General features: G+C 42.7%; 3 protein-coding genes across 10 annotated transcripts in view; 1 reads left to right on the forward strand and 2 right to left on the reverse strand.

Moving 5' to 3' along the window:
• The window catches only part of LOC131134224 (protein jagged-1), a 44,436-nt gene extending 36,857 nt beyond the window's left edge, over nt 1-7,579 (reverse strand). The window contains exons 1-2 of one of the 3 annotated variants that reach the window (XM_058079255.1): nt 6,825-7,579; nt 619-951 (exon numbers count right to left, since the gene is read on the reverse strand). In XM_058079255.1, coding sequence (XP_057935238.1) covers nt 619-951; nt 6,825-6,950 — 459 coding nt within the window. In that variant the 5' untranslated portion in view covers nt 6,951-7,579. The remainder of the gene's footprint in view (nt 1-618; nt 952-6,824) is intronic. The other 2 variants (XM_058079257.1, XM_058079254.1) reach the window with 2 other exon arrangements.
• Nucleotides 7,580-13,587: 6,008 nt separating this feature from the next.
• Nucleotides 13,588-17,351, reverse strand: snrpa (small nuclear ribonucleoprotein polypeptide A). 6 transcript variants are annotated; one of them, XM_058079282.1, is made up of 8 exons: nt 17,312-17,351; nt 16,752-16,856; nt 16,368-16,440; nt 15,909-16,081; nt 15,687-15,833; nt 15,444-15,569; nt 14,376-14,464; nt 13,588-14,296 (listed from the first exon to the last, which is right to left on the reverse strand). In XM_058079282.1, the coding sequence occupies exons 3-8, from the start codon at nt 16,438-16,440 to the stop codon at nt 14,137-14,139; spliced, it is 768 nt and encodes a 255-aa protein (XP_057935265.1). In that variant the 5' UTR covers nt 16,752-16,856; nt 17,312-17,351; the 3' UTR covers nt 13,588-14,136. The 6 variants fall into 6 exon arrangements, with proteins under 6 accessions (XP_057935265.1, XP_057935260.1, XP_057935261.1 ...); XM_058079277.1 differs by having other exon boundaries at nt 15,444-15,590; nt 17,312-17,341; XM_058079278.1 differs by lacking the exon at nt 17,312-17,351 and adding an exon at nt 16,935-16,950 and having other exon boundaries at nt 15,444-15,590.
• Nucleotides 17,352-17,411: 60 nt separating this feature from the next.
• actmap (actin maturation protease) lies at nt 17,412-23,277 on the forward strand. Its single transcript, XM_058079272.1, has 7 exons — nt 17,412-17,428; nt 17,829-18,061; nt 18,815-18,883; nt 19,032-19,153; nt 19,222-19,348; nt 21,447-21,517; nt 21,577-23,277. Exons 2-7 carry the CDS (start codon nt 17,880-17,882, stop codon nt 21,918-21,920), a joined length of 915 nt encoding a protein of 304 aa, XP_057935255.1. The 5' UTR covers nt 17,412-17,428; nt 17,829-17,879; the 3' UTR covers nt 21,921-23,277.
• The last annotated feature ends 630 nt before the right edge of the window (nt 23,278-23,907 follow it).

Here is a 23,907-nt window from a genome sequence, read left to right on the forward strand (position 1 = left end):
TACACTACAATACACAAAAATACAATAACACATACCTTTAGTGTTCTGGGACTTTGAGTGCTATGTCAAAAAAAAACAACTAAGACCGAGTGGTTTCAGGTGTATTGGTTGAATAATCGATATTGTTGGGCTAATTAATTACTGTGCTCGAGTGAGGGGATGAAAATTAGGGTAGTCAGCAGTTCAGTATCGTATCGTTTTTAGCATTGCCTTGCGGTGCATTTTCTCAGCAGCTTAATTGTAACAATCACTAAAAACAATGGTGATAATGGCCTGTAAACACAAGTAAGTACTATACAAGGGTATAATACATTATGCTGTTACATATGTGGGATGTAACTGTTATGGTTTGAGAATGCTTTGCACCGTGAGTCAATTAAACATGATGGACCTGAAGGCAGCACTTTAAAAAAGGGAATTTCCCTACCAGATCTAGCGATAAACCCTTTGTCACCCGGCCCCGCTTGGCAGGGGAGGGAAAGAAAAGGAATCTGAACTCTGCCTCTGAGGGTGATTGTTATTCCACCCGGCCTCAGTTTGAGTGCATTGTTGTACTTGAAGCTTAGTCTGTTACCTTGGTAACCCCACAGATAACCAGCTTTGCCCCCCTGTACTTACTGGCCAGGCGTATTTGAAGGGAATGACAATGAGTCCATTAGTCCCATCCTCTCCTCCGACTCCTCCATCATGACCATGGTGACCACGGAGCGACTGGGAATTTCCTCCCAGGATCTTTGTACCACCCGAGCCGAAGGTGCAGGCTCCGGTAGGGACGACACGGTTTTGGTACTCTTTGAGGCAGGCTTGGAAAAAAGTGTCGCACTGGTCTCTCGAAGAGCAGCGCTGCCCCACTCCGACCTGGAGGTCGCAACAGTTGCCGTTCAGCAGGAGTCCGTTTGGGTTCTGGTAGTGACGGATCTGGAGCTCAAACAGGCCGACTGTCCACACCGCCTAAAAAGTACATAAAGAGTTCAATGACATCATGTATTACAAATTTACAAAACTGATTGACACTGTCAGAAAAGTTATCGTTCAGCACAGGGGGTCGGCAACATTTTTGCCTCCTCTTGCTTGTAAAAGTGGTCATCTGTTTTTAATTGTTATCTCCATCCATCCATCCATTTCTACCGCTTATCCTCACAAGGGTCGCGGGGGTGCTGGAGCCTATCCCAGCTGTCTTCGGGCGAGAGGCGGGGTACCCGTTTTTCGGAGAAAACCCACGCATGCACGGGGAGAACATGGGAACTCCACACAGAGATGGCTGAGGGTGGGAATGAACTTTGGTCTCCTTTTCGAAAATAACTTTATTGTTTCTTTACTTTATTTTGATTTTATTTTTCTTTTTTTAATTTTTATTTTTTTTAAAATAAAAAGACTTTTTTGTTTCTTTACTTTATTTTGCTTTTATTTAACCTACAAATGTGTCAGATAATTTTTCCTGACCCTGTACAAGCATAGAAATGTACCCGGAGAAAACCCACGCATGCACGGGGAGAACACGCAAACTCCACACAGAGATGGCCGAGGGTGAAATTGAACCCTGTTCTCCTAGTGGTGAGGTCTGCATGCTAACCACTCTACCGCCGTGCAGCCCATTTTCAGAATAATTAGCTTTATTTATTAATTCTAAGGCTTGATACTCTGATATTTTTGAATGAGTCGTTCATGTATTCTCCATCTGTCCACAGTTTTCCCTTCTCCTTCCAATCTCACATGCAGTCCACTGTTGCTAACTTGCCGGTTTTCTTCCCAAACCTGGTGACTTTCCAAAAACTCTCCACTTATTTTCTCAACAACAAATAGCAACAAAAACGTAGGCACTTTTCTCGTATTTAGAGACTTAAAAGTGAAAGCATCTATCCTTCTGCGGTTGCTGCCACATCACAGCAGTCACAAGCAGTCAGTGCACAATCAGCTTCCGCGGCACGCTCCTCTGCGATTAGCGTATCACAGGCTCCGAGTACTTCTCATTATAAAACCTATTGGTATGCTCTCATTAATCACATCGTTTTATTTAACTGTGCAGTAACTTGCCTCAGACTTCAAAACGTCCTTGCCTTAGTGTGCATCAGTGCATCCCTACCTACAATGTGCAAGATTTCAATAGATTCTCTTCACAAAGAAAACACCAACACAAATGTATGAATAAACGTTCTTACAGACAGACGCCATGTTCCACACTAGCATATATCAGTTATTCTGCAAAGTGAGTGAATATTGATAGAAAGGCTTCAAGCTCCTGTGCCGTTTATTATCTCTTCAGTTTGATCTCCTTTCTTTTCTCCTCCTGTGTGTCACGGCCACTCCTCTTGTATTCCGCACTCTCCTGTCAAGGGAGGAGGAGGTGGAGGACAGCAGTTTTTCCCTCCTCCTCCTCTTCTTCTTTTTTCTACATGGGAACAAGCTGTAATTCTCCTCCTGTCATTTCTTTTTCCTCTGACTATTTTCTCTGTCACCATTCTTCTTTTTATTCACTCTAATGGTTGGAGATGAGTGGGTGGAGGACACACACACACACACACACACACAGTGAAGAGTTAACAAGACCCCCTGAGAGTCTGAAAGCTGCAGGGTCCGGTGTGTGTGTGTGTGTGTGTGTGTTTCTGGGCGCTATCAGTCTACCAGTGGTGAAACAACTGCTTTGGCTTCCAACAATGGCTTAAAAAAAAACTAAAACCACAAACTTATCTCTGTTTGCCATCAAAACTCTACCGAGTTAATAAAGCCCATTTATTTATGTGAAGCATTCTTGCGCAACACTGAACTAAAGACAGCTCATTAAGAGCCATAAACGTCATACACAAAGAAATGACAAACAGTGTGTGAGCCCAATTCTGTCAATGCAGAGTCTACACCAGAGCTATTCAACCATTAAACCTTTTTACAGCATATTTCCCTGAACAACAGAGCTCTCCTGTCATATAGAGGATCTTTGACTAGAGCAGGGGTCTCAAACACGTGGCCCGCAGGACACTAATTTGAGGCCCCCGCCTTGATATGAAAGTTTAATGTTAGTGCGGCCCGCGCAAGTTTGATATGGATGCTGTATGGTATCATGTACCCAGAAAAAAATTATTACGTTTGATTAATGTTCATGTTAAAGGTTAAATAACTGTTAATAGTTATCCTCCCTATCCGTGTGGAAGTGGTAAGTTTTTGGCTTTTTAAGTTTAAAGGCGGTTGAGTGGTTAGCGTGCAGACCTCACAGCTAGGAGGACCAGGGTTCAATTCCACCCTTGGCCATCTCTGTGTGGAGTTTGCATGTTCTCCTCGTGCGTCCGGGTATTCCGGTTTCCTCCCACATTCCAAAAACATGCTAGGTTAAATGGCGACTCCAAATTGTCCATAGGTATGAATGTGAGTGTGAATGGTTGTTTGTCTATATGTGCCCTGTGATCGGCTGGCCACCAGTCCAGGGTGTACCCCGCCTCTCGCCTGAAGACAGCTGGGATAGGCTCCAGCACCCCCGCGACCCTCGTGAGGAAAAAGCGGTAGAAAATGAATGAATGAATGAACTTGGAGGCTATACCGTTTAGGTCGCTAGTTCTCTAGTTCGCGAGTTAGCATGTGTCTCAAGACCCTGCAGTTGCGCAATATGTTGTAAATAAAAAAAGAGTATAAATGTGACTATAGTTGTGTTTCGTGTCTACAGGGCTCTAATAATGCTTTGTTAATTTTAATCTATGAAAAATAATTTGTCTACCCACCAACTATATGTGGTTATTTATTACTGATTGATTGATTTTCTTTATTCTTGATCTTATTTTGTGTAGAAAAATAAAAATTAAGATATTTGAGAACAGTGGAATGTTTTATCAGAGCTTTTCTTGTAGAAAATCGGAACCAAAGCAAAGTTTATTCATTTTTCTGTTTTTAATAAATGCGTTTTTTTGAGGTTTTTTTTTTGGAAAACCTGATGCGGCCCAGCCTCGCCCAGACCCTAGCTCCAGTGGCCCCCAGGTAAATTGAGTTTGAGACCCCTGGACTAGAGCCTTATAAACAGCACAGCATTCATCTCATATACAGCATTGATTAGTAGAGTCTTAAGAGGACCACAAGACTCGTATATTTGTGTTTGACTACCAGTTTTACACTAGATTCCTAAAAAGAGCTGAGCACTCCTGTCATATAAAGGATCTTTGGCTGCTGTTTTGACTCTATTCATGATGTTTTAATATATGACAGAGGTTTGTAGTACAATTGTGTTGATGGACATTAATATACCAATATCGTAAGCCCCATTCTGTTCCTGTCCCAGAGCTGCTGGGAGATAAGATAGGGGGATCAGTGGTCCAGGGGGCAAAATCTATGGGGGGGTTAAATCCATCTACATCAAAAGGCCGGTGGAGATATAGTGATGCTCATCACTCTACACCTTCCTTTCTTCCTCCTCCTCTCCTGTCTGTGTCTGACTTGTTCCCGGCATTCCGGTGTTTCAGCGCTCAATCCGACCAGAGACAAGAGATGCCAGCCATTTCTGTACCTTACCCAAAAACATGACAAAAAAAAAAAACAATTCGAAGGCCACTCCTTGCTTTACAGCATATGTGTGAACGAGTAAAGTGGGTTAGAAGTAAAGCCAGATGTTTCAAACAGGAGCCCATTGTCAAACCTCCCGGTAACCACCTACACAAAAAGGGCTCATCTTTGAACTAAATATAAGAGATAAGATAACATATTGTTTATTATCATATGCACAGCAAGGAAAGTCTTCCTTTTCTTCCCAGTATATTGACTAAGCATGGACCGATCCATTGGCAATTGCCAATTTCCTTAAATTTGGGGTATTCCGATCCTTACATTCATTCATTCATTTTCTACCGCTTATCCCCACGAGGATCGCAGGTGTGCTGGAGCCTATCCCAGCTGTCTTCGGGCAAAAGGCGGTGTACACTCTGGACTGGTGGCCAGCCAATCACAGGGCACATATAGACAAACAACCATTCACACTCACATTCATACCTATGGACAATTTGGAGTCGCTAATTAACCTAGCATGTTTTTGGAATGTGGGAGGAAACCGGAGTACCCTGAGAAAACCCACGCATGCACGGGGAGAACATGCAAACGCACACACAGAGATGGCCGAGGGTGGAATTGAACCCTAGTCTCCTAGCTGTGAGATCTGCGCGCTAACCACTCGACCGCCATGTAGCCCATTTTCAGAATAATTAGCTTTATTTATTCATTCTGAGGATTGATACTCTGATATTTTTGAATGATTCGTTCATGTATTCTTCATCTGTGAACAGTTTTCCCATCCTTCCAATCTCACGTGTTGCTAACTTGCCGATTTTCTTGCCAAACCTGATGACTTTCCAAACCCTCTCCACTTATTTTTTCAACAGCAAATAGCAACAAAAATGTAGACACTTTTGTGGGAGGACACCGGAGTACCCGGAGAACATGCAAACTCCACACAGAGATGGCCAAGGGTGGAACTAAACCCTGGTCTCCTAGCTGTGAGGTCTGCATGCTAACCACTCAACCACCGTGCAGCCCCCAATCCTTACATATTTAACCAATTTCACCCTCAGATCTTATCTACTTCTGCAAAACTTCTAAAAGTCACCAACTGCTCTGGTTTGTAGTAGAATCGGTTAAATTAGAAACTGGGCTCATTCGTCACATCATAGACAGATTAGAAGGCACCTTAGTCCCCCTCGCATAAGCAGCACTTTACAGTCATTGGAAAAATTGCTTATGTACAATGCAAAGACAAAAAATGGGAATAATTATGCCAAATTATGCCTTTTAGCAACAAAAACAGGCGGTGTAAATGACACATGTGTATTACATCCAAAGCCAGAACATTCCCATCATTCCAATCTTTAACAGAAAGACTGAAAGGGGGTTCGATGCTGCCCTTTAGCATCATCAATGCAAAAGGGCCGTTTGACTACAACTGACCAATTATAGCAACCAAAGAAAGACTTTTCAGCAAAATAATCTTCCAAGATGTTGTCAAGCATGCCATCTCCTCTAAGGTCAAATGTCTAAACTGATGTTAAATTTCTGCAACGACAGATGGAGCTTCAGGTTAGCATCTCCTGATGATGCATCTCAAGAGGCTGTGATTGTGTGTGTGTGGTCAGAGAATGCAGGGAGTGGAGTGTGTGGAACTGCTCAGCCGTGCACACACACACACACACACACTACACAGACACACACAGTGCTGCCCGAACATTCACACGCCCCAGTTTGCTAGGCTGTGGCCTGAGGGAGGGGGGGGGTCTTTGCACACACCCAGAACTACACAGGTGCTAGGATGTGTGTTTAGTGTTAATAAAACACCCTTGCAATTACATACACACACACACACACACACACATCACAGGAGCATAAAGTCAGTGTTGTGTTACTGCATTAAATCTTCTGCACAGTATATTTTTTCTTATAAAGATCAGCAACATCTTCACTGGAGGAACATGGCATCCAATATATGTACATGTACATTGATGATGAACATTCAGTACATCAATGTAATGAGATTCACAATAATGCACCTTTTGGACCATAATAATGATGATTTATCTTTACAAAAGGACTGCAGTACACTTGCAGCATCTCCTGTCAATTGAGCTGAAGGAAATATGAAATAATATTCATCACAGAAAATATGTAACCAAGTGATTTCATCATCTTTTTTGCAGCCATGCAATTACTATGGCTGACTGGACTGGAACAACAGGTGGGCAGCACAAAAAGAGAGGAAAGGAGGGAGGTTCATTGTATCCGTATACAGTATATATACACAAGTGAACTAGTGTTACAAGTCAGCTGCTTTAAGTGGAGCCGGAAATAGCACTTAATCATGGGCTTACCTGTGGTTGCACGGTGAACGCGACGAGGAAAAACACAGTCCGAGGCAGGTGGAAGATACCCGGGTGTCGGTCACTCCTTCTCCCGGTGACGCTCCTGGGCTCCAAGCGACTTGTGCCTTGCTCCATCCCTTGCCTGGAGGCGAGGAGACACTCTCCTCTTATTCCGACCCAAATCTTGGAACACTTCCTCCGGAGTCCGCGTTACTTCATCTTCAGCTCGGATTGATCGCCCTCCACCCACCGCACCTGCACCTCCTTGTCCGGTTAAGGTGTCAACCGTGTGTGTCCGCGAACGCACCACAACAAGAGCGCGGCTACGGTTGGTTTCTTTGAGAGGCTTTAAAAGCTCCAATCTGGCGGCTCACTTTAGTTGAACTCTCATCCCAATTAGGCGACGCGCTCTCTCCTCCTTCTTTTTTCAGGCTGATCAATCAAACCCCCAACAACCAATCGACAAATCCCCGTATGATCGATTCCAACATCCAATTCCTGTTGTCTATCACCAGGATAAAAAGTTAAGTCTTCTTTGTGCACCTCCTCATCCAAAAAAAGGGGGGTCGGCTGCTGGTCATTTGTCAACCAGAAACGAAGCCTGGCGGCGACCCAGCGTGAGAAACAATGAGAGAAAAGAGGTTGAGAAGAGAGCATGGAGGGTGTGTCCTCAGGCAGGGAATATCCGTCTTTCAGCTCTTGTCCGGAAGATTCTAAGCGCTGACAAAAGTTCCTCTCTCTCTCTTTCTCTGTGTGTGTGTGTTGCAAACTTTGCTTCACGTCAAGAGTATACTTTTGAGTAGTCAGTGTACAGCTTGTCTGGTATAGTGTAGATTAACAATCCACTGAAAATGACAACAGCTCGGGGACCGGAGTTCAATTCCACCCTCGGCCATCTCTGTGTGGAGTTTGTATGTTCTCCCCGTGCATGCGTGGGTTTTCTCCGGGTATTCCGGTTTTCCTCCCACATTCCAAAAACATGCTAGGTTAATTGGCGACTCCAAATTGTCCATAGGTATGAATGTGAGTGTGAATGGTTGTTTGTCTATATGTGCCCTGTGATTGGCTGGCGACCAGTCCAGACTGTGCCCCGCATCTCGCCCGAAGACAGCTGGGATAGGCTCCAGCACCCCCGTGACCCTTGTGAGGATAAACGGTAGAAAATGAATGAATGTTTTTTAACATTATTAGAGCAGGGCTGCACGACGGGAGAGTGGTTAGCATGCAAGCCTCACAGCTAGGAGACCAGAGTTCAATTCCCCCCTCGACAATCTCTGTGTGGAGTTTGCATGTTCTCCCCGTGCATGCGTGGGTTTTCTCCGGGTACTCTGGTTTTCCTCCCATATTCCAAAAACATGCTAGGTTAATTGGCGACTCCAAATTGTCCATAGGTATGAATGTGAGTGTGAATGGTTGTTTGTCTATATGTGCCCTGTGATTGGCTGGCCACCAGTCCAGGGTGTACCTGGACCTGCAAAGACAGCCGGGATAGGCTCCAGCACACCCTTGTGAGGATAAAAGGTAGAAAATGAATGAATGAATGAAAATGACAACAGGAGTGACTACCAAGATACAGTGATTGTGGAAGGTCAGGCATGGTGGCAAAGTCTAGGGCTGCATGAGTGGGGGTGGGGGGTTGCTACAGTTCATTGAGGGAATCATAAATTGTACTGACTTGACACTGTGAAGCATAAACTGACGCTTTGAACCACACTAGTCAACATGAAAATAATATTGACGGGTCGTGGCATTTTGAATTTGGAGACATGAAGTGCATTCATAAGAGCGTGTACTGCTACACAAGCTGCACACTGACTACTCTAGACTGTAAATATTTTCTCCCACCCACCATCACAGTGCGATGACACTTGTTTTGACAACTGCTCGGTGATCCAGATTCAAATAAACAACTGCTCGTCACGATGATGGTGGTGATGAAGGCTGCAAACATCAATTCAGATCCATAAAAATCACATGGCGTGTTTTTCTACATAAAACGTCTCAGCTGGCTACAATGTACCTTCTTTATCGGTCGGCACGTTGGTGGTCTTCTTGTTGCTCAACAACTTTTCCCTGACAACCCGCTGGTGTTTCCTCGGGCCTGGAGCTTGTGCCAGTGAGCCCCCCACCCCAACCCCAACCCACCCCGAGCAGAACAGAGAGCCCTTGAGGAACCGTGGTCCTTGATTTGCATGAAGGAGCTCTGACCTCAGTGGCATCCGGAAATAGACTTCATGAGATTCTCTGCGTCTCACCTGAAGAAGTTATCAGGAAGAATAGATAAGTGGTAAAAATAGCAGTAAACACTGTCCTTGTATTACATGAGCAAGCACTTGCGTATAGGTGAGGGAATGGCAGTCTCCAAGAATAGAAAGAAAACATCAAACAGTGTGGGGCTCGACAGACTGAGCTAAAAGAGACGGGTGTGTAGGATATACTACAACAACAAGCACCCACAAACGTCAGTTGACTCGGAAATTCTGAGTTTTCACAACATTATGCATGAAAAAGTGGACATACCACCTCTGATGCAATCGTAGCCCATCCAGTGTCACACCCACTTCCATTTTCTATACTGCTTGTTTATTCATTCCTTTCATTTTCTTTTTTCCTCACCAGGGTGCTGGAGCCTAGCACAGCTGTCTTTGCTGCGAGAGGTGGGGTCAGCCAATCACAGGGCACATATAGACAAACAACCATTCACACTCACATTCATACCTATGGACAATTTTGAGTCGCCAATTAACCTAGCATGTTTTTGGAATGTAGGAGGAAACCAGAGTACCCAGAGAAAACCCACGCATGCACGGGGAGAACATGCAAACTCCACACAGAGATGGCCGAGGGTGGAATTGAACTCAGGTCTCCTCACTGTGAGGCCTGTGTGCTAACCACTCGGTTTCCGTGCAACTCCCATAATACAATTTCATTCATTCATTCATTTTCTACCGCTTTTTCCTCATGACGGTCGCGGGGGTGCTGGAGCCTATCCCAGCCGTCTTTGGGCGAGAGGCGGGGTACACCCCGGACTGGTCGCCGGCCAATCACAGGGCACATATAGACAAACAACCATTCACACTCACATTCATACCTATGGACAATTTGGAGTCGCCAATTAACCTAGCATGTTTTTGGAATGTGGGAGGAAACCAGAGTACCCGGAGAAAACCCACGCATGCATGGGGAGAACATGCAAACTCCACACAGAGATGGCCGAGGGTGGAATTGAACTCAGGTCTCCGAGCTGTGAGGCCTGTGCGCTAACCACTTGATTTCTGTGCAGCCCCCATAATGCATTTTGTTCGATGAAATCAATTTAATTGGAGGAGAGCATAGAATGCATAGAAAATGGTGCTGTAATGCTGCTTCTGTCCACCAAAGGAAACCTGAGGACCTGGAGCCCAAAACAAAAAGAGGGAAGCTGACGTCATTGCAGCACCCCAATGAATGTATTAAGAATGTGTTGAGAAAACCCACTCATGCAAGGGGAGAACATGCAAACTCCACACAGAAATGGCCGAGGGTGGAATTGAACTCAGGTGTCCTAGCTGTGAGGCCTGTGCGCTAACCACTTGATTTCTGTGCAGCCCCCATAATGCATTTTGTTCGATAAAATCAATTTAATTGGAGGAGAGCATAGAATGCATAGAAAATGGTGCAGTAATGCTGCTTCTGTCCACCAAAGGGAACCTGAGGACCTGAAGCCCAAAACAAAAAGAGGGAAGCTGACGTCATTGCAGCACCCCAATGAATGTGTTGAAAAAACCCACGTATGCACGGGGAGAACATGCAAACTCCACACAGAGATGGCCGAGAATGGAATTGAATCCTGGTCTCCTAGCTGCGAGGTCTGCGCGCTAACCACTCAACCACCGTGGAGGTCTACTTGTTTATATTATGTAAAAAATGTAATATGGGACCTTTAAGGTATAACGGTTATACTGTATGTCAAAATTGTTACGTGCAAGCGATATGGCGATGGCTATTTGCGGCAACATTTTCCAAGATGTGAAAAATATAAATGCTGTTTCACACAAGTGTATCAGAAAGGAAGCAGACTGACAAGCGATATGGTCTGGAGAAAGAGGGGGGGCGGGGAGGTACAAAATCTTCAGGACGATCTGTCACTCTTTATTCCACCGCAGAGTGACGTAAACACCTCCCACATGCAAGCCAACAGATAAGTTGCCTTTTCATCCCGTGCAACTGGAAGAACACTGTGTTGGTGAGGAGGAAGGCGCTAGGCATAGTGCCAGAAACATGCAACACACACACACACACTCATTGACTCACACATATGGCGCCCTGGTGGCTAAGGTCAGTGCTTTCTCAAGGCAAAATAAGGGAGTGTGGAAAGGCTTGGGAAAGTGCCGGAAGAATGTGCATTTTGTGCGAACACGTAAAACACAACCTAAAGACAATAACTCAGGGCACAGTTTAAGTCCACAACAGGGGGGGGGGGTACCCTGCGAGTGTGTACAGTGGGCACAGTGATTCCAAATTAAGCTGTTCAGGCCTAATTCACACATCCTACTACACTGCACTCATGAATACGTTGGTCTTTGGGGCACATAATTACTCTGCAAAGCTACTGTGCCACATGAAGGCTACAAAAAAGGGGCCCATTGGGAATGGGGGGGCACAAGTGGACATTCGCTAATTGGTGGACCACCGTGTTAAATGTCATTAAGAGTCTGACTTAAAATAAATAAATAAATAAAATAGGTGGACGAGTGGTTAGCGCGCAGACCCCACAGCTAGGAGACCCGAGTTCAATCCCACTGTGTCCCATCTCTGTGTGGAGTTTGCATGTTCTCCCCGTGCATGCGTGGGTTTTCTCCGGGTACTCCGGTTTCCTCTCACATTCCAAAAAAACATGCTAGGTTAATTGGTGACTCCAAATTGTCCATAGGTATGAATGTGAGTGTGAATGGTTTTTTGTCTATATGTGCCCTGTGATTGGCTAGCCACCAGTCCAGGGTGTACCCTGCCTCTCACCCGAAGACAGCTGGGATAGGCTCCAGCACCCCCGCAACCCACGTGAGGAAAAGCGGTAGAAAATGAATAAATGAATGAATAAACTATATTAGGAAAGCAGGAAGTGAACAAATGTAACAGTTACTGATTGTAAAAGTAGCAGATGGAGGGGTAGAATTTAATCAGCTTTGCTTCTTCCTACTCCTTTTGGACATGTGGAACTGTGAACTGATTATGTGATGCGTTCAATTGTAATCTGATGCATGTTTAAATGAAATAAAACCATTACCATTACTTATGTATAAATGTCCTATATTTATATATGGTGTAAAACAGTGTAAACCATTGTTTTAACTCCTGCCAACAAAAGTGACTGGATGCCTATGTTACACTGCAAACTGGGCTCAGTTCGCCATTTTTTGTCCCTGAGAGGTGTGCGAAATTTGGTGTTATTGCTCTCACACTTATCACTGGAAGTTCAACACAGCACTTAATGGAAAATAACTCTCCAGGTATGCTCTAAATACAGGCGTTCTAGGTTATAAGACAGTCAACACCTTGAAAGTGAGCACAGCGGAAAGACCATATAGTTCCACTCAGAGCAGGCCTTCCCATGGTCCATCATAAGAGGTCGCGTGCACATGCTCAGTGGTGCCAGCATTGCTGCAGAGGTTGAAGTGGTTAAAGGTCAGCCTACTAGTGCTCGGACCTTTTGCCACACTCATCAAATGGGTATACATGAGGTCTCTTCTATAGTCAGACATGGTGGTCAATTTGTCACGTTATGGGCTTCTTTGAGGGGAAACAAACGCCAACAACTCACCAAAAAGGAGGTGAGGTTTGTTGTGGAAAAAAATTCTATCATCCTAAGTAGGATAGAGAATGCCTGAAATAAATACATAGCTCTGGCAGTTTTTATTACCTTTGCAAAACAAAGGGGTCAGACAACACACAGTATGCATGGCGGTCTGTAGGTGTCTGGCCAAGAGTGGCCTCTTGGCGGGAACTTTTATACTCCATAGCATGCAAATGAATTACATTACAATAGAAAAGAGACATTCTTGTCACTCCCCCGATGCCATCCTCATGTATGGGGGTTAGCCTTCACACCCATTCTTCTGGCACGGTTTGTCACACCCATGCGAGACAACCTCCTAGGGTCAACCATTTGGTGGGACCTCTTGATGTCCCCTTGTCCCATGAAGGTAAAGCTTTGATCAAAGAATGACCTCCTCCGACACTGCCCCTAACCCCAGGTTACAGATAGCCTCCTGCTGTGCCACCATCTTTGAAGGGACAGCAGGATGTGCTTGGATGCAAATGTTGAAGCTCCACAAAAGGCCGTAAAGTAATTCAAACAATGTGTAAACTATGTTATACCTGTGAAATATAAATTTTCCCATCACAGGTTTAATGTGTTGGACCTCAACCCGAAGGTGTCTATGATGTCATCATGGAAGGCCTAAAAGAGGATTCCAGATGAGCACCATGCCCAAAAGTCGGGGCAGAATAGAAAGTAATGGTATCCACACTAAATATTGACACTTGAGGCACAATTTGGACACATCCGTATGGATCTTGACATAAAATATTTGCACAAATGAGGTGTGTGTGATATCACTTTAGCTCCAAATATGAGCCTGGGATGGCAAATGTTGGTCTCAGCTGCTCATACACCCACCTCCACTGGGCGAGTGAAGTTCCCATTGCCTCAAATTGGTCCGAAGGCGCCATCTGCTGATCTTAAGAATACTTGATTATGAGAGAAAAAGAAAAATTGTGATGAAGCAGCAAATCTTTTCTGAGAACGTTTTAATTGTAAAATGAACAGCTCCAGGTACAATGTCTGACAGGCCAGACACTGGGTGCAATGCTTTAGAACAAAAAAACTCAACGCTAAAAAAACAAAACATAAGAGCAGCAATGCAGGAATTGTAGAGAATTTGAAACTACACCATGTAATCCCAGAACATAACCAGTAAATATATGCAGTCATGGAAAAAATTATTAGAGCACCCAGTTTCTTGTTTATTTTAATGCCTGGCACAACTAAATATATCTTTATTTGGACAAATAATAAAGTTTTTCAGCAGTACAATGCTATCTACTGATATAAGAACTTAAGTGATTTTGATTATCAAGAAAACTGCTAGCTCAAACCATTATGAGCCATTCTTGTTATTATATCTGTCCAAACAAATGTCCCTTTAGTTGTAGCGGGCATTAAAATGGATCAAGAAACAAAGATGGTCTAATTTTTTTTTTGTGACTGTATATTTAAAAAAAATTCTGAGTTTCGGGCCTGTGTGAGAGTGTGTCAAAGAGGCCGGTCTCATCCTGCCTGTTATTTCTTGGCAAACGAGATCTTCATAGCGTTGCTTTGGGTGATCTTAAAGCCTTGCAGTGATTCTCGTGCGGCGCCCGCCTGCACTTCGTTGTCAAACTCCACAAAGGCAATGTCGTGGCGACCGGGGACCAGACGCACTTCTTTGAATCCTGGAAATCTGGGAAACACGACAGACATGTGTTTATAAAAGATGGATACATCCAGAAAAATATATGTGGAGGGCTTTTTTTACTGACTGGTTGAAGAGCATGGACAGCATGAGTTCGTTGGTCTCCTCGGGCAAGTTGGTGAGGAAGAGGATGTGATTGGGAGGATTTTCCGAAACCTGGAAGCACAAACATATAGTTAACAACTAGAAACAGGATGGGCATGACCTGAGGAGAATATGGCTAATAAATTAAGGCAGGGGTGGGCAAACTACGGCCCGGGGGCCATATCCGGCCCGCCAAGTGTATGAATATGGCCCATCTGTTCTTTCCAAAGTATTTAATTTCAACTTAACATAGAACCAGGCATCATGGCTTGAGCCAACCTTTTGATGGTTTAAGTTTTTTTTTTCTATCAATTTAGTTATTTGGGCGGCATGATGGTTGAGTGGTTAGCGCGCAGACCTCACAGCTAGGAGAACAGGGTTCAATTCCACCCTCGGCCATCTCTGTGTGGAGTTTGCATGTTCTCCCCGTGCATGCGTGGGTTTTCTCCGGGTACTCCGGTTTCCTCCCACATACCAAAAACATGCTAGGTTAATTGGCGACTCCAAATTGTCCATAGGTATGAATATGAGTGTGAATGGTTGTTTGTCTATATGTGCCCTGTGATTGGGTGGCGACCAGTCCAGGGTGTACCCCTGCCTCTCACCCAAAGACAGCCGGGATAGGCTCCAGCAACCCCCGCGACCCTTGTGAGGAAAAGCGGTAGAAAATGAATGAATGAATTTAGTTATTTGATGTGGTCTGCCGTTTACAAAGTGCTCCTGGAAAAAAGGGACACAACACACACACACACACACTTTTACAGATACAATACTTCCAGGTGGACTGTTACATGTAAAATATATAGTCCCATTAATTCTGTTAAAGCAATGCGGCCATATGGAAAAACTAACCAACTCTGGTCTGTATGCATTACTGATCATTTATGGTCAATAATTATGGTCATCAAGGAGTCAGTTTCACTAAATTTCCTTGGAGAATTGATGATTTTTGAGCTCCCGTTTCCTGGTGTCATTTTGCACAAATCAATCCTGCACACCAGTAATGCTATAGCATAAAAGAAGAGGAAAAATATGCTCTTAATGACAATACCTGCTGCGCCATCTGGCCGGACATCATCTGACCAGAACCCATTGCGCCTGGAGGCATCCCGGGAGGTGGCATCATGCCCGGCGGGGGCATGTAGGCTTGCTGTCCAGGCATATGCATCATGCGGGCCTGGTTGATTGCAGGCATTCCCTAAGAATTCAATAATTATTGTTCATAATATGTGTACTTGTGCGATAACCTCTGGGACTCAACACCGATTCAAAATATCAAACGCGTTTCGCTTACAGCCATGCCTCCAGAGGAAGCAGACTTCTTGTTGCCACTTGACTCGGGTTTCACTGGCTTCTTCTTTTCCTTTTTGCGATCACGCTCCACATAAGTCCCTTTCATTTTGGCAATGATATCTGAATCCTGATTGGCATACTGGATACGCTGTAGGGAAAGTTGAAGGATTGAGAACATATTCATAAACGATGCAGGCTGTGTGAAATCAAGTGAGTGACATACCATCGGTTTATCATAAAATGGGAATCCATGCAGGGACCTGAGGGCGTGGGAGGCGCTGTTAACCTCTTTAAAGATGACAAAAGCCTGGCCTTTCATTTTTAAGGTACGTGCCACCAAGATATCCAAAATCTGGCCAAACTGTGAGAAGATGGCGTACAACGATTTCTTCAACTCTGCAAAAAAAACAAACAAAAAATAATTACTCCACAAGTGACTTCGGTAATCAAGGAGGCACACAATTGTCCATTGTATAGAATATCAATTGAGAACATACCAAATGTTGCAGAAAAAAACACCATTTCAACAACTCTGTATTGCATAACGCTCTTTAAAATAAATGAAACCTATAACCAAGTCTGCGTAACCAGTAAAGTATACTACCAGACTACCATTACAATTAGCATTAAGTTACGAGCAATTCTCTTGGTGCTAAAATACGAATAACAAAGCGGAACTCACCATCTTTCTTGATTTTTTCGTTCAAGTTGTTGATGTAAATTGTGTGATTGGGTCGAGCCTCCGTCGTAGCCATCTAAACTTGTTCAAAATGAGACACGTAAACGGACACAAAGAGAGAAAACACACATTTAACCGTTTGGGTGACGAGCTAAACTATTAGCAATAGCAACCGCCATTCATTTGAACGACGTGCACTTACGCTAGCCAAACTGCTAACTAAAACCAAGTTCTATCTTCTCGCAATCACATAGTTTTTCAATTGCTCTGAATGAATTTAATAATTTAAAAGACAATAAACTTACAGTGTTCCCACACACGCTTCCTAAAGAACGTATTCGTTTATACACAAAATGAGAATTACTATAAAGACTAACAAGAACGTACCTCTTCTTCTTCGTCTATCCCTTTTCTGCTTCTCTTCTGTCTCTTCTTCTTCTTCTTCTTCTTCTTTATTGGCGGTTGGCAAGCAATTTACGTTACCGCCACCTTCTGGTAAAGAGTGTGCCTCAATATGTTAAAATAGTAATAATAATGGAAAAAAACGAAATAGTTTTTATAAGAACTTACATATTTTCCTGAACCAGACATGTTTTGAATGTGACTGCAGAATACCCTCAACTACCATGCTAATATGCTCTTTTCCAGCTTCATCTTCGGTTTTTCTTTCATTATTTACTACAATGAATGTACACATGCTGTTTTCTGTTTCGTTGCAATAGACACACAAACCTGTTTCCTCGTCTGTTTTAGCGAACTATTTAGATATGAAGTAATATCTTCTTTCCCCTTCTTACTAGTAACAATAATTCACACCTTCTTTATTGACTTAACTAATTCAAATATTCCGAAAATACACGTTTTAAACTGGTTAAGGCACACACGACAGCTTTCTCTGATCATCACTAATTATTTTATTTATTTCACCTTTTGAGTTGTGTACATACCTGACATGCAAGAGATGAATCCCGCGCTCGTCTCGCGATAATAGCCAAGGAAAACGCTGGGCTTCTTCTTCTTCAACTTAGAAAGGCACTACCGCGACCACCACACCTATCGTCGAGGTTGTGTATTACTTTAAAACAATAGTCCTACATCCCCACAATTCTTTCTTCACGTTCACATTTCACACTTTTAAGATGAACACGTTCCTAAATACGATATCGTCCATAAATACAGACATTATTTAACAAAAAGCACACATTTCCTCCGTACCAACGAGGGCGACAAAATGGCGGTTGGTGATCGACTCAACAAAAAACACACGAAGAAGACGCTTCCATATATGGTCATAAACAATGAGCGCTAAGGTAGTCTAAAAATGGGTACACATTCTCACCACAAATTTTACTCAACAAGCACATTAATGTAGTTTGCTATAATATTAGCAAGCGTGAACGTAGCATTCGCTCCAGAAAACGAAGAGGACGACTACTGATAGGTTTTGTATATTTGTGATGCAAGGATCTGTTTCAGATCCTCTATTTCAGTCCAAAGTCATAATCTCTGGGAAGAATGTCTGGGTGTTCCGTGCCCCCTCTTCCACCTCGTCCGCCACCTCCACCTGAACCTCCATGCTCAACAGAGAACAGTGAGAAGAAGAAAAGGAAGCTGTATCAGATCATAGGACTCAGCAGAAGTGCCATTGAGGGCGATTACACAGAGCCTATTATGCTTATTCAACAAAGAGAAAGCAGGTAATTGCATGATTACAATGAAATATTATAATTTGCACCATGTACCTGAGATGTGTCACCTGTATTTACAGTAGTAGTGGTATTTCTTTTTTAAATAATAGTATCATTTTTATTTCGCTTAGTCAATTTGTACAGTTGGTTCACGTCTATCATGCAGTGTGAATTTGCAGTGGTTATTTATCTCTATGTGCCCTGTGATTGGCTGGCGACCAATTTAGGGTGTACCCCAGCTCGTGACCCTCGTGAGGATAAGCTGCGTAGAAAGTAAATTGATTTTCCATTTATCAATATTATGAAATCAATATCAACTTAGTGCCCTGTTTATGAAAATACAATGCATTTTTATACATTATATCATTATGGCATTATTTAATCAATCCCAATTCAGTGTAATTCTTTTTAATATTATATTATTTGAATATGAGTAGAATTTTATTTTTGTCCAGTTATTTTCAAACACTAACGTCACTTTAAAAAAAATCTCTATATGTTTCACTATTTATAGATATTACAGAGAGACATTTTTTGAAAGAGCAGAAATTCTCACACTGTGGTACGGGGCGCCCTCTAGTGGCTGTACAGTATAGCGGTGGTGTAGTGGATTTTTTTAATACACTAGAGACATCTTATACAGTGTATATATACATGAAATAATTGTACAAATAGAAATTAACTAACCAAATAAATTTTAAATTGTATCAGTTGCTGAATTATTATTATTATTATAAGATCTATAATTTAATTGTGTTTCAGTTTCAGTAAGGATCTACAGTGGATACTAATGAACACATATGTGCCTTCCCTGGTCCAAGATGGTCCACAGTAAGTTTTGAATCCAAGTGTAGTCATGCTCCACCTTTGACTAACCAGTTATTGATGTATTTCTGTACTGACGTCATTATTAGACATATTTGCTATGGTGTGACTGTACGCTCAGTACTGTACACTATGTGTTTTGTTTATCTTTAAGGTGCGGTTTGGTGGCTTTGTGGATGGCCGCTCACCTCCTCCAGCACACTGTTGTTGACATGGACGCTGTTGTGCAGACTGCACGAAGGCGAGGCTTCACAGCACAGGGGGAAATGTTCTCAGGTTAAAAAAAAACAAGAAACAAAAGGGAAATGTTCAGTATGTAACAAGAAGGTATCTTACTTCATCAGCCTTCAACATGGCGCTACTGGCCGAGGAGGTTTGTGGATGTAAAGCAGAACTGCTGTCAGGTGGATTGAGTGGCAACGCGTCGAGGATTATAGGGCACTTGTGGGCCAGACAACCGCTTCTCATCCCGTATCCTTGACCTAAACATTCAAGAAAACAAGTTTTTTTGTGTTTCGTGTATGTAAAAATTCAAGGTATTGAAGTCAATGAAAAGTTCCAATCCGATGGATATGTACATAATTCATTAAGAGCAGGTGATTTTTTTTGTGGGATAATAAAACTTAGCAGAACGGGAGCTGGATCTTGGTGAGCCGTTCCTTTCAAAGAGACGTTCAAAAAACTGTCTCATTTGGCTCATTTTTATATTTATTAAGTTTTAAGAAGGGCTGCACGGTGGTCAAGTGGTTAGCGCGCAGACCTCACAGCGAGGAGACACAGGTTCAAATCCACCCTCCCTCTGTGTGGAGTTTGCATGCTCTCCCGATTTTCTCTGGTTTCCTCCCACATTCCAAAAACATGCTAGGTTAATTGGCGACTCCAAATTGTCCATAGGTATGAATGTGAGTGTGAATGGTTGTTTGTCTATATGTGCCCTGTGATTGGCTGGCCACCAGTCCAGGGTGTACCCTGCCTCTTGCCCGAAGACAGCTGGGATAGACTCCAGCTGAGGATAAGCGGTAGAAAATGAATGAATGGAGTTTGAAGAAGCCAGCCGGTTCCTAGCTGCGACTCGGTTCCCGTCGTTCATGTTAACGAGCCGTTCAAAAGAACCGGTTCGTTCGTTAACGTCACAACACCAGTGAAGTGAGAGAGCCCTCGGCGAACCCGGTGTCTTCTTCCGAGAAAGGCTGGTGATCGCGTCTGATTAATTCAATTATTTCTCGGGTTGTTAGCTAAGCCTTCTGGCTGTCACGCACATACGAGCAAAGTGTTGTCCACTGTCTGCTTTGGTTGGAAATGGTGGACAATGTGCCTAAGAAACTCACCATACTTCGTCACTTGTTTGTTCTTCAAATGCTGTTATTTAACGTGGTACTCACGCAAGGTAGTTTTCGTGGCAGATGTGAAGTTCTGCACGGCAGATAGTTTTAGCATGCCTGCACGCTGTAAAGGGAATTGGGAGGAGGACGTTGCACAAGACGTTAGTTAGGGCAAGGCACTTAATGCACGCTGACTGGAATAGCACCAGCCACAAGTGATCAACGTGGAAACGGGAGACACTGATCGGTGACAGATCCCGAGTAATAACACATTAAACTCTCAGCCAAGCGCCATATTTCTCAACATTTTGTGCTTTACCCCCGAAATATTAGACCTAAATGTATTTTATCTACATATTCAAGATTAATTACCCATGAAAACATAACATGGAAGCGTTAGCATGCTAACACCTATCAAAAAAGCACTAAGTGCTTACCTTAGAATATGCTAAAAATGTTAGTATCATTATGTTAGTACGCTAACATGAATATGCTAACACCTACCATGAGTTCATGAGTGCGTAAGTTCTTTCACGAAAGCTAGTTTTTCATGAAAATCGCTAAAAAAAATTAGTACGTTTATGTTAGCATGCTAGCAATGCTAACATGCAGATTTTACTGTGCTAACATCTAACATAATGGTGTCTACCGATGAAAATACTAAACATGCTACCGTGTTAATGTTAGCATGCTAACATGTAGCATTATAGTGATGTTTATATATGTGTCTACCCATGAAAATAGCAAAAAAATGTTAACATTAGCATGCTAACACGGGTTAAATGTCTTGAACAAGTGTTCAGACCATTTTTTATATTATTATGATATCGCTCAACGTTAAAAAACAGTTAAAAAATAGTTAAAAATGGTTTAAAAATAGTTTAAAAAAATAGTTTAAAAATTCCTGGATCCTGACGGTGATCCCGACAATTCTGGCAAAAACAAAAACATTTACAAAAATACAAAACATTTTTTTATTGTATAGAGTTTTAAAAACTACAAATATGACCTAGGGGTTAAACCTAAAGACCAAACCACGGAATAAACAACAATACATGTATATTTCATTGTGATTTGTATTGTTGTAGAACTGCACTGCATCATATTGAGAGAAACGGGTCTCTTGTGCGATGCAGTGATACATAATAAATGTCATTCTAAGGTGCGGGTCTAGACCGCTACTAAACTAGCAGATAAACTGTTTTCCATGTAGCACTTGTCAAAATACTTTGACATCAGACACCCAGATATGATGAAGACTACAACCACGAGCCGTGCTGCCGCACAGGCCACAGGGCACACTGGGCTGTAGTGTCAGGTAAAGTCATGGAGGTCAAAAAACACTTGTGCACTACTTAACACGTCTACCTTATCCAGGTGTTCTCCTGGGGATGCACCAGGGAAGCGGGAACATACAACACACTCAACGTGACCCCACCTTGCCGTGGATTCACCTGTGTGGAGACTCCTCCTCCTCCTCCTCTTCCTCGTCATGTCCCGCAGTCTGCACCTCAAGCCTCAGAGAGGTCTACATCCTGGCCAAGCAGGGTAAAAGTCTTCGCTACCAGATGTGGACTTTGGATAGTGTTGCCGGTAGCAACCAGCAGCTGAAGACGATGGACCCTCAGAGGTCAGCTGATGGGACTACATATGTGGTTCCTGAAGGAGGATTAGAGGTCGGGTTGGCTGGTCAGGCTGTTTTACTGCACGCCAGGACCTAGTGTGAAAAATATCATAGGACATTATGAGACATGTTCAAGCCCGTTCAAATAGTAGTCAGTATTTTTACATGTTAATTGAATTAACAAATGGTTCTTCAGCGATATCATAATAATATCAAAAAATGGTCTGAACACTTGTTCGAGACATTTAACCCGTGTTAGCATGCTAATGTTAGCATTTTCATGGGTAGACACATATATAAACATCACTATAATGCTACATGTTAGTATGCTAACATTAGCGTAGGTTTAACCCCTAGGTCATATTTGTAGTTTTTAAAACTCTATACGATAAAAAATATTTTGTATTTTTGTAAATGTTTTTGTTTTTGCCAGAATTGTCGGGATCACCATCTGGATCCAGGAATTTTAAAACTATTTTTAAACTATTTTTTAAACTATCTTTTAACGTTGAGCAATACCATAATAATATCAAAAAATGGTCTGAACACTTATTCGAGACATTTAACGCGTGTTAGCATGCTAATGTTAGCATTTTTTTGCTATTTTCATGGGTAGACACATATATAAACATCACTATAATGCTACATGTTAGCATGCTAACATTTGCACGGTAGCATGTTTAGTATTTTCATCGGTAGACACCATTTTGTTAGATGTTAGCACAGTAACATCCGCATGTTAGCATTGCTAGTATGCTAACATAAACATACTAAATTTTTTGTTAGCGATTTTCATGAAAAACTAGCTTTCATGAAAGAACTAACACATGAACTCATGGTAGGTGTTAGCATATTCATGTTAGCGTACTAACATAATTATACTAACATTTTTAGCATATTCTAAGGTAAGCACTTAGTGCTTTTTTTGATAGGTGTTAAAAAGTGTTTAATCTTGGAAGATTTTTCAAGCTCATGTACGTATATTGTGTGCTATAAATGAGCTGATCTTTATGGTGCTTTTTGAGCTGTAAGTTTATATACTGTATACCAGGGGTCTCAAACACGCGGCCCGCAGGACACTAGCCTTGATATGAAAGTTTAATGTTAGTGCGGCCTGCGCAAGTTTGATATGGATGCTGTATGGTATCATGTACCCAGAAAAAATTCTCACATTTGATTAATGTTCATGTTAAAGGTTAAATAACTGATAATAGTTATCCTCCCTATCTGTGTGGAAGTGGTAAGGTTTTGGCTATTTAAGTTTAAAGGAAATAACTTGAAGGCTACCGTTTAGGTCGCTAGCTCTCTAGTTTGTGAGTTAGCATGTGTCTCAAGACCCTGCAGTTGCGCAATATGTTGTAACTAAAAAGAGTATAAATGTGACTATAGTCGTGTTTTGTCATGTCTACAGGGCTCTAATAATGCTTTGTTAATTTTAATCTGAAAAAAATAATTTGTCTACCCACCAACTACGTGTATGTGGTTTCTTAAGTTTTTATTATTATGGACTGGCTCAGTAGCCAGCCCATAGACTGCTACTTGCAGTAGCAGTCTATGGGCTGGCTACTTGTTATTCCTTGTGGTGTTTAGTTATGGACTGGCTCAGTAGCCAAAAGTTTTCTCCATATATGGCACATGTGTGCCACGTCCAAAAAAGCACTACACTCGCTCAGAGAAGAGCGTTTTGGCACTTATGGAACACATTTAGCGTGATGTGCTTTATTGCTTGGCTCACACAACCATTGTTCAAGAATCACTTTATTCGCTCTCAAATACATTGTGAGCAAAGGATGATACGGTGCGTCATTGTGAACCAGCGGAAGGTGCCAGGAGGCTCATTCTAAGCGTGCCTGACGCAGCTTTGCATCCCGTTCTATCTGCAACAGTTTCAGGTGGCTGAGAAGCACTGCCGTGGAGTTACACCTAAAATGAGAAAATGTGTTTCTCTCGCTGTGGTAATGTATTTCAAGCACCCTATTGGGCTTTGTGGTAAAAAAAATTCTCCATATATGGCACATGTGTGCCACGTCCAAAAAAGCACTCCACTCGCTCAGAGAAGAGCGTTTTGGCACTTATGGAACACA

This window comes from Doryrhamphus excisus, chromosome 8 (genome assembly GCF_030265055.1).
Source record: "Doryrhamphus excisus isolate RoL2022-K1 chromosome 8, RoL_Dexc_1.0, whole genome shotgun sequence".
In the NCBI taxonomy this organism is placed as follows: Eukaryota; Metazoa; Chordata; class Actinopteri; order Syngnathiformes; family Syngnathidae; genus Doryrhamphus; species Doryrhamphus excisus.

Coding starts and splice junctions, on each gene's coding strand:
- snrpa (XM_058079277.1), bottom strand. CDS start 16,440: ATGGCTACGACGGAGGCTCGACCCAATCACACAATTTACATCAACAAC. Junction 15,591..15,686: donor CTTCCTCTGGAGGCATGGCT/GTAAGCGAAACG, acceptor TTGAATTCTTAG/GGAATGCCTGCAATCAACCA. Junction 14,297..14,375: donor CTGTCCATGCTCTTCAACCA/GTCAGTAAAAAA, acceptor CGTGTTTCCCAG/ATTTCCAGGATTCAAAGAAG.
- actmap (XM_058079272.1), top strand. CDS start 17,880: ATGTCTGGGTGTTCCGTGCCCCCTCTTCCACCTCGTCCGCCACCTCCA. Junction 18,062..18,814: donor ATTCAACAAAGAGAAAGCAG/GTAATTGCATGA, acceptor ATTGTGTTTCAG/TTTCAGTAAGGATCTACAGT. Junction 19,349..21,446: donor AGACAACCGCTTCTCATCCC/GTATCCTTGACC, acceptor TCAGACACCCAG/ATATGATGAAGACTACAACC.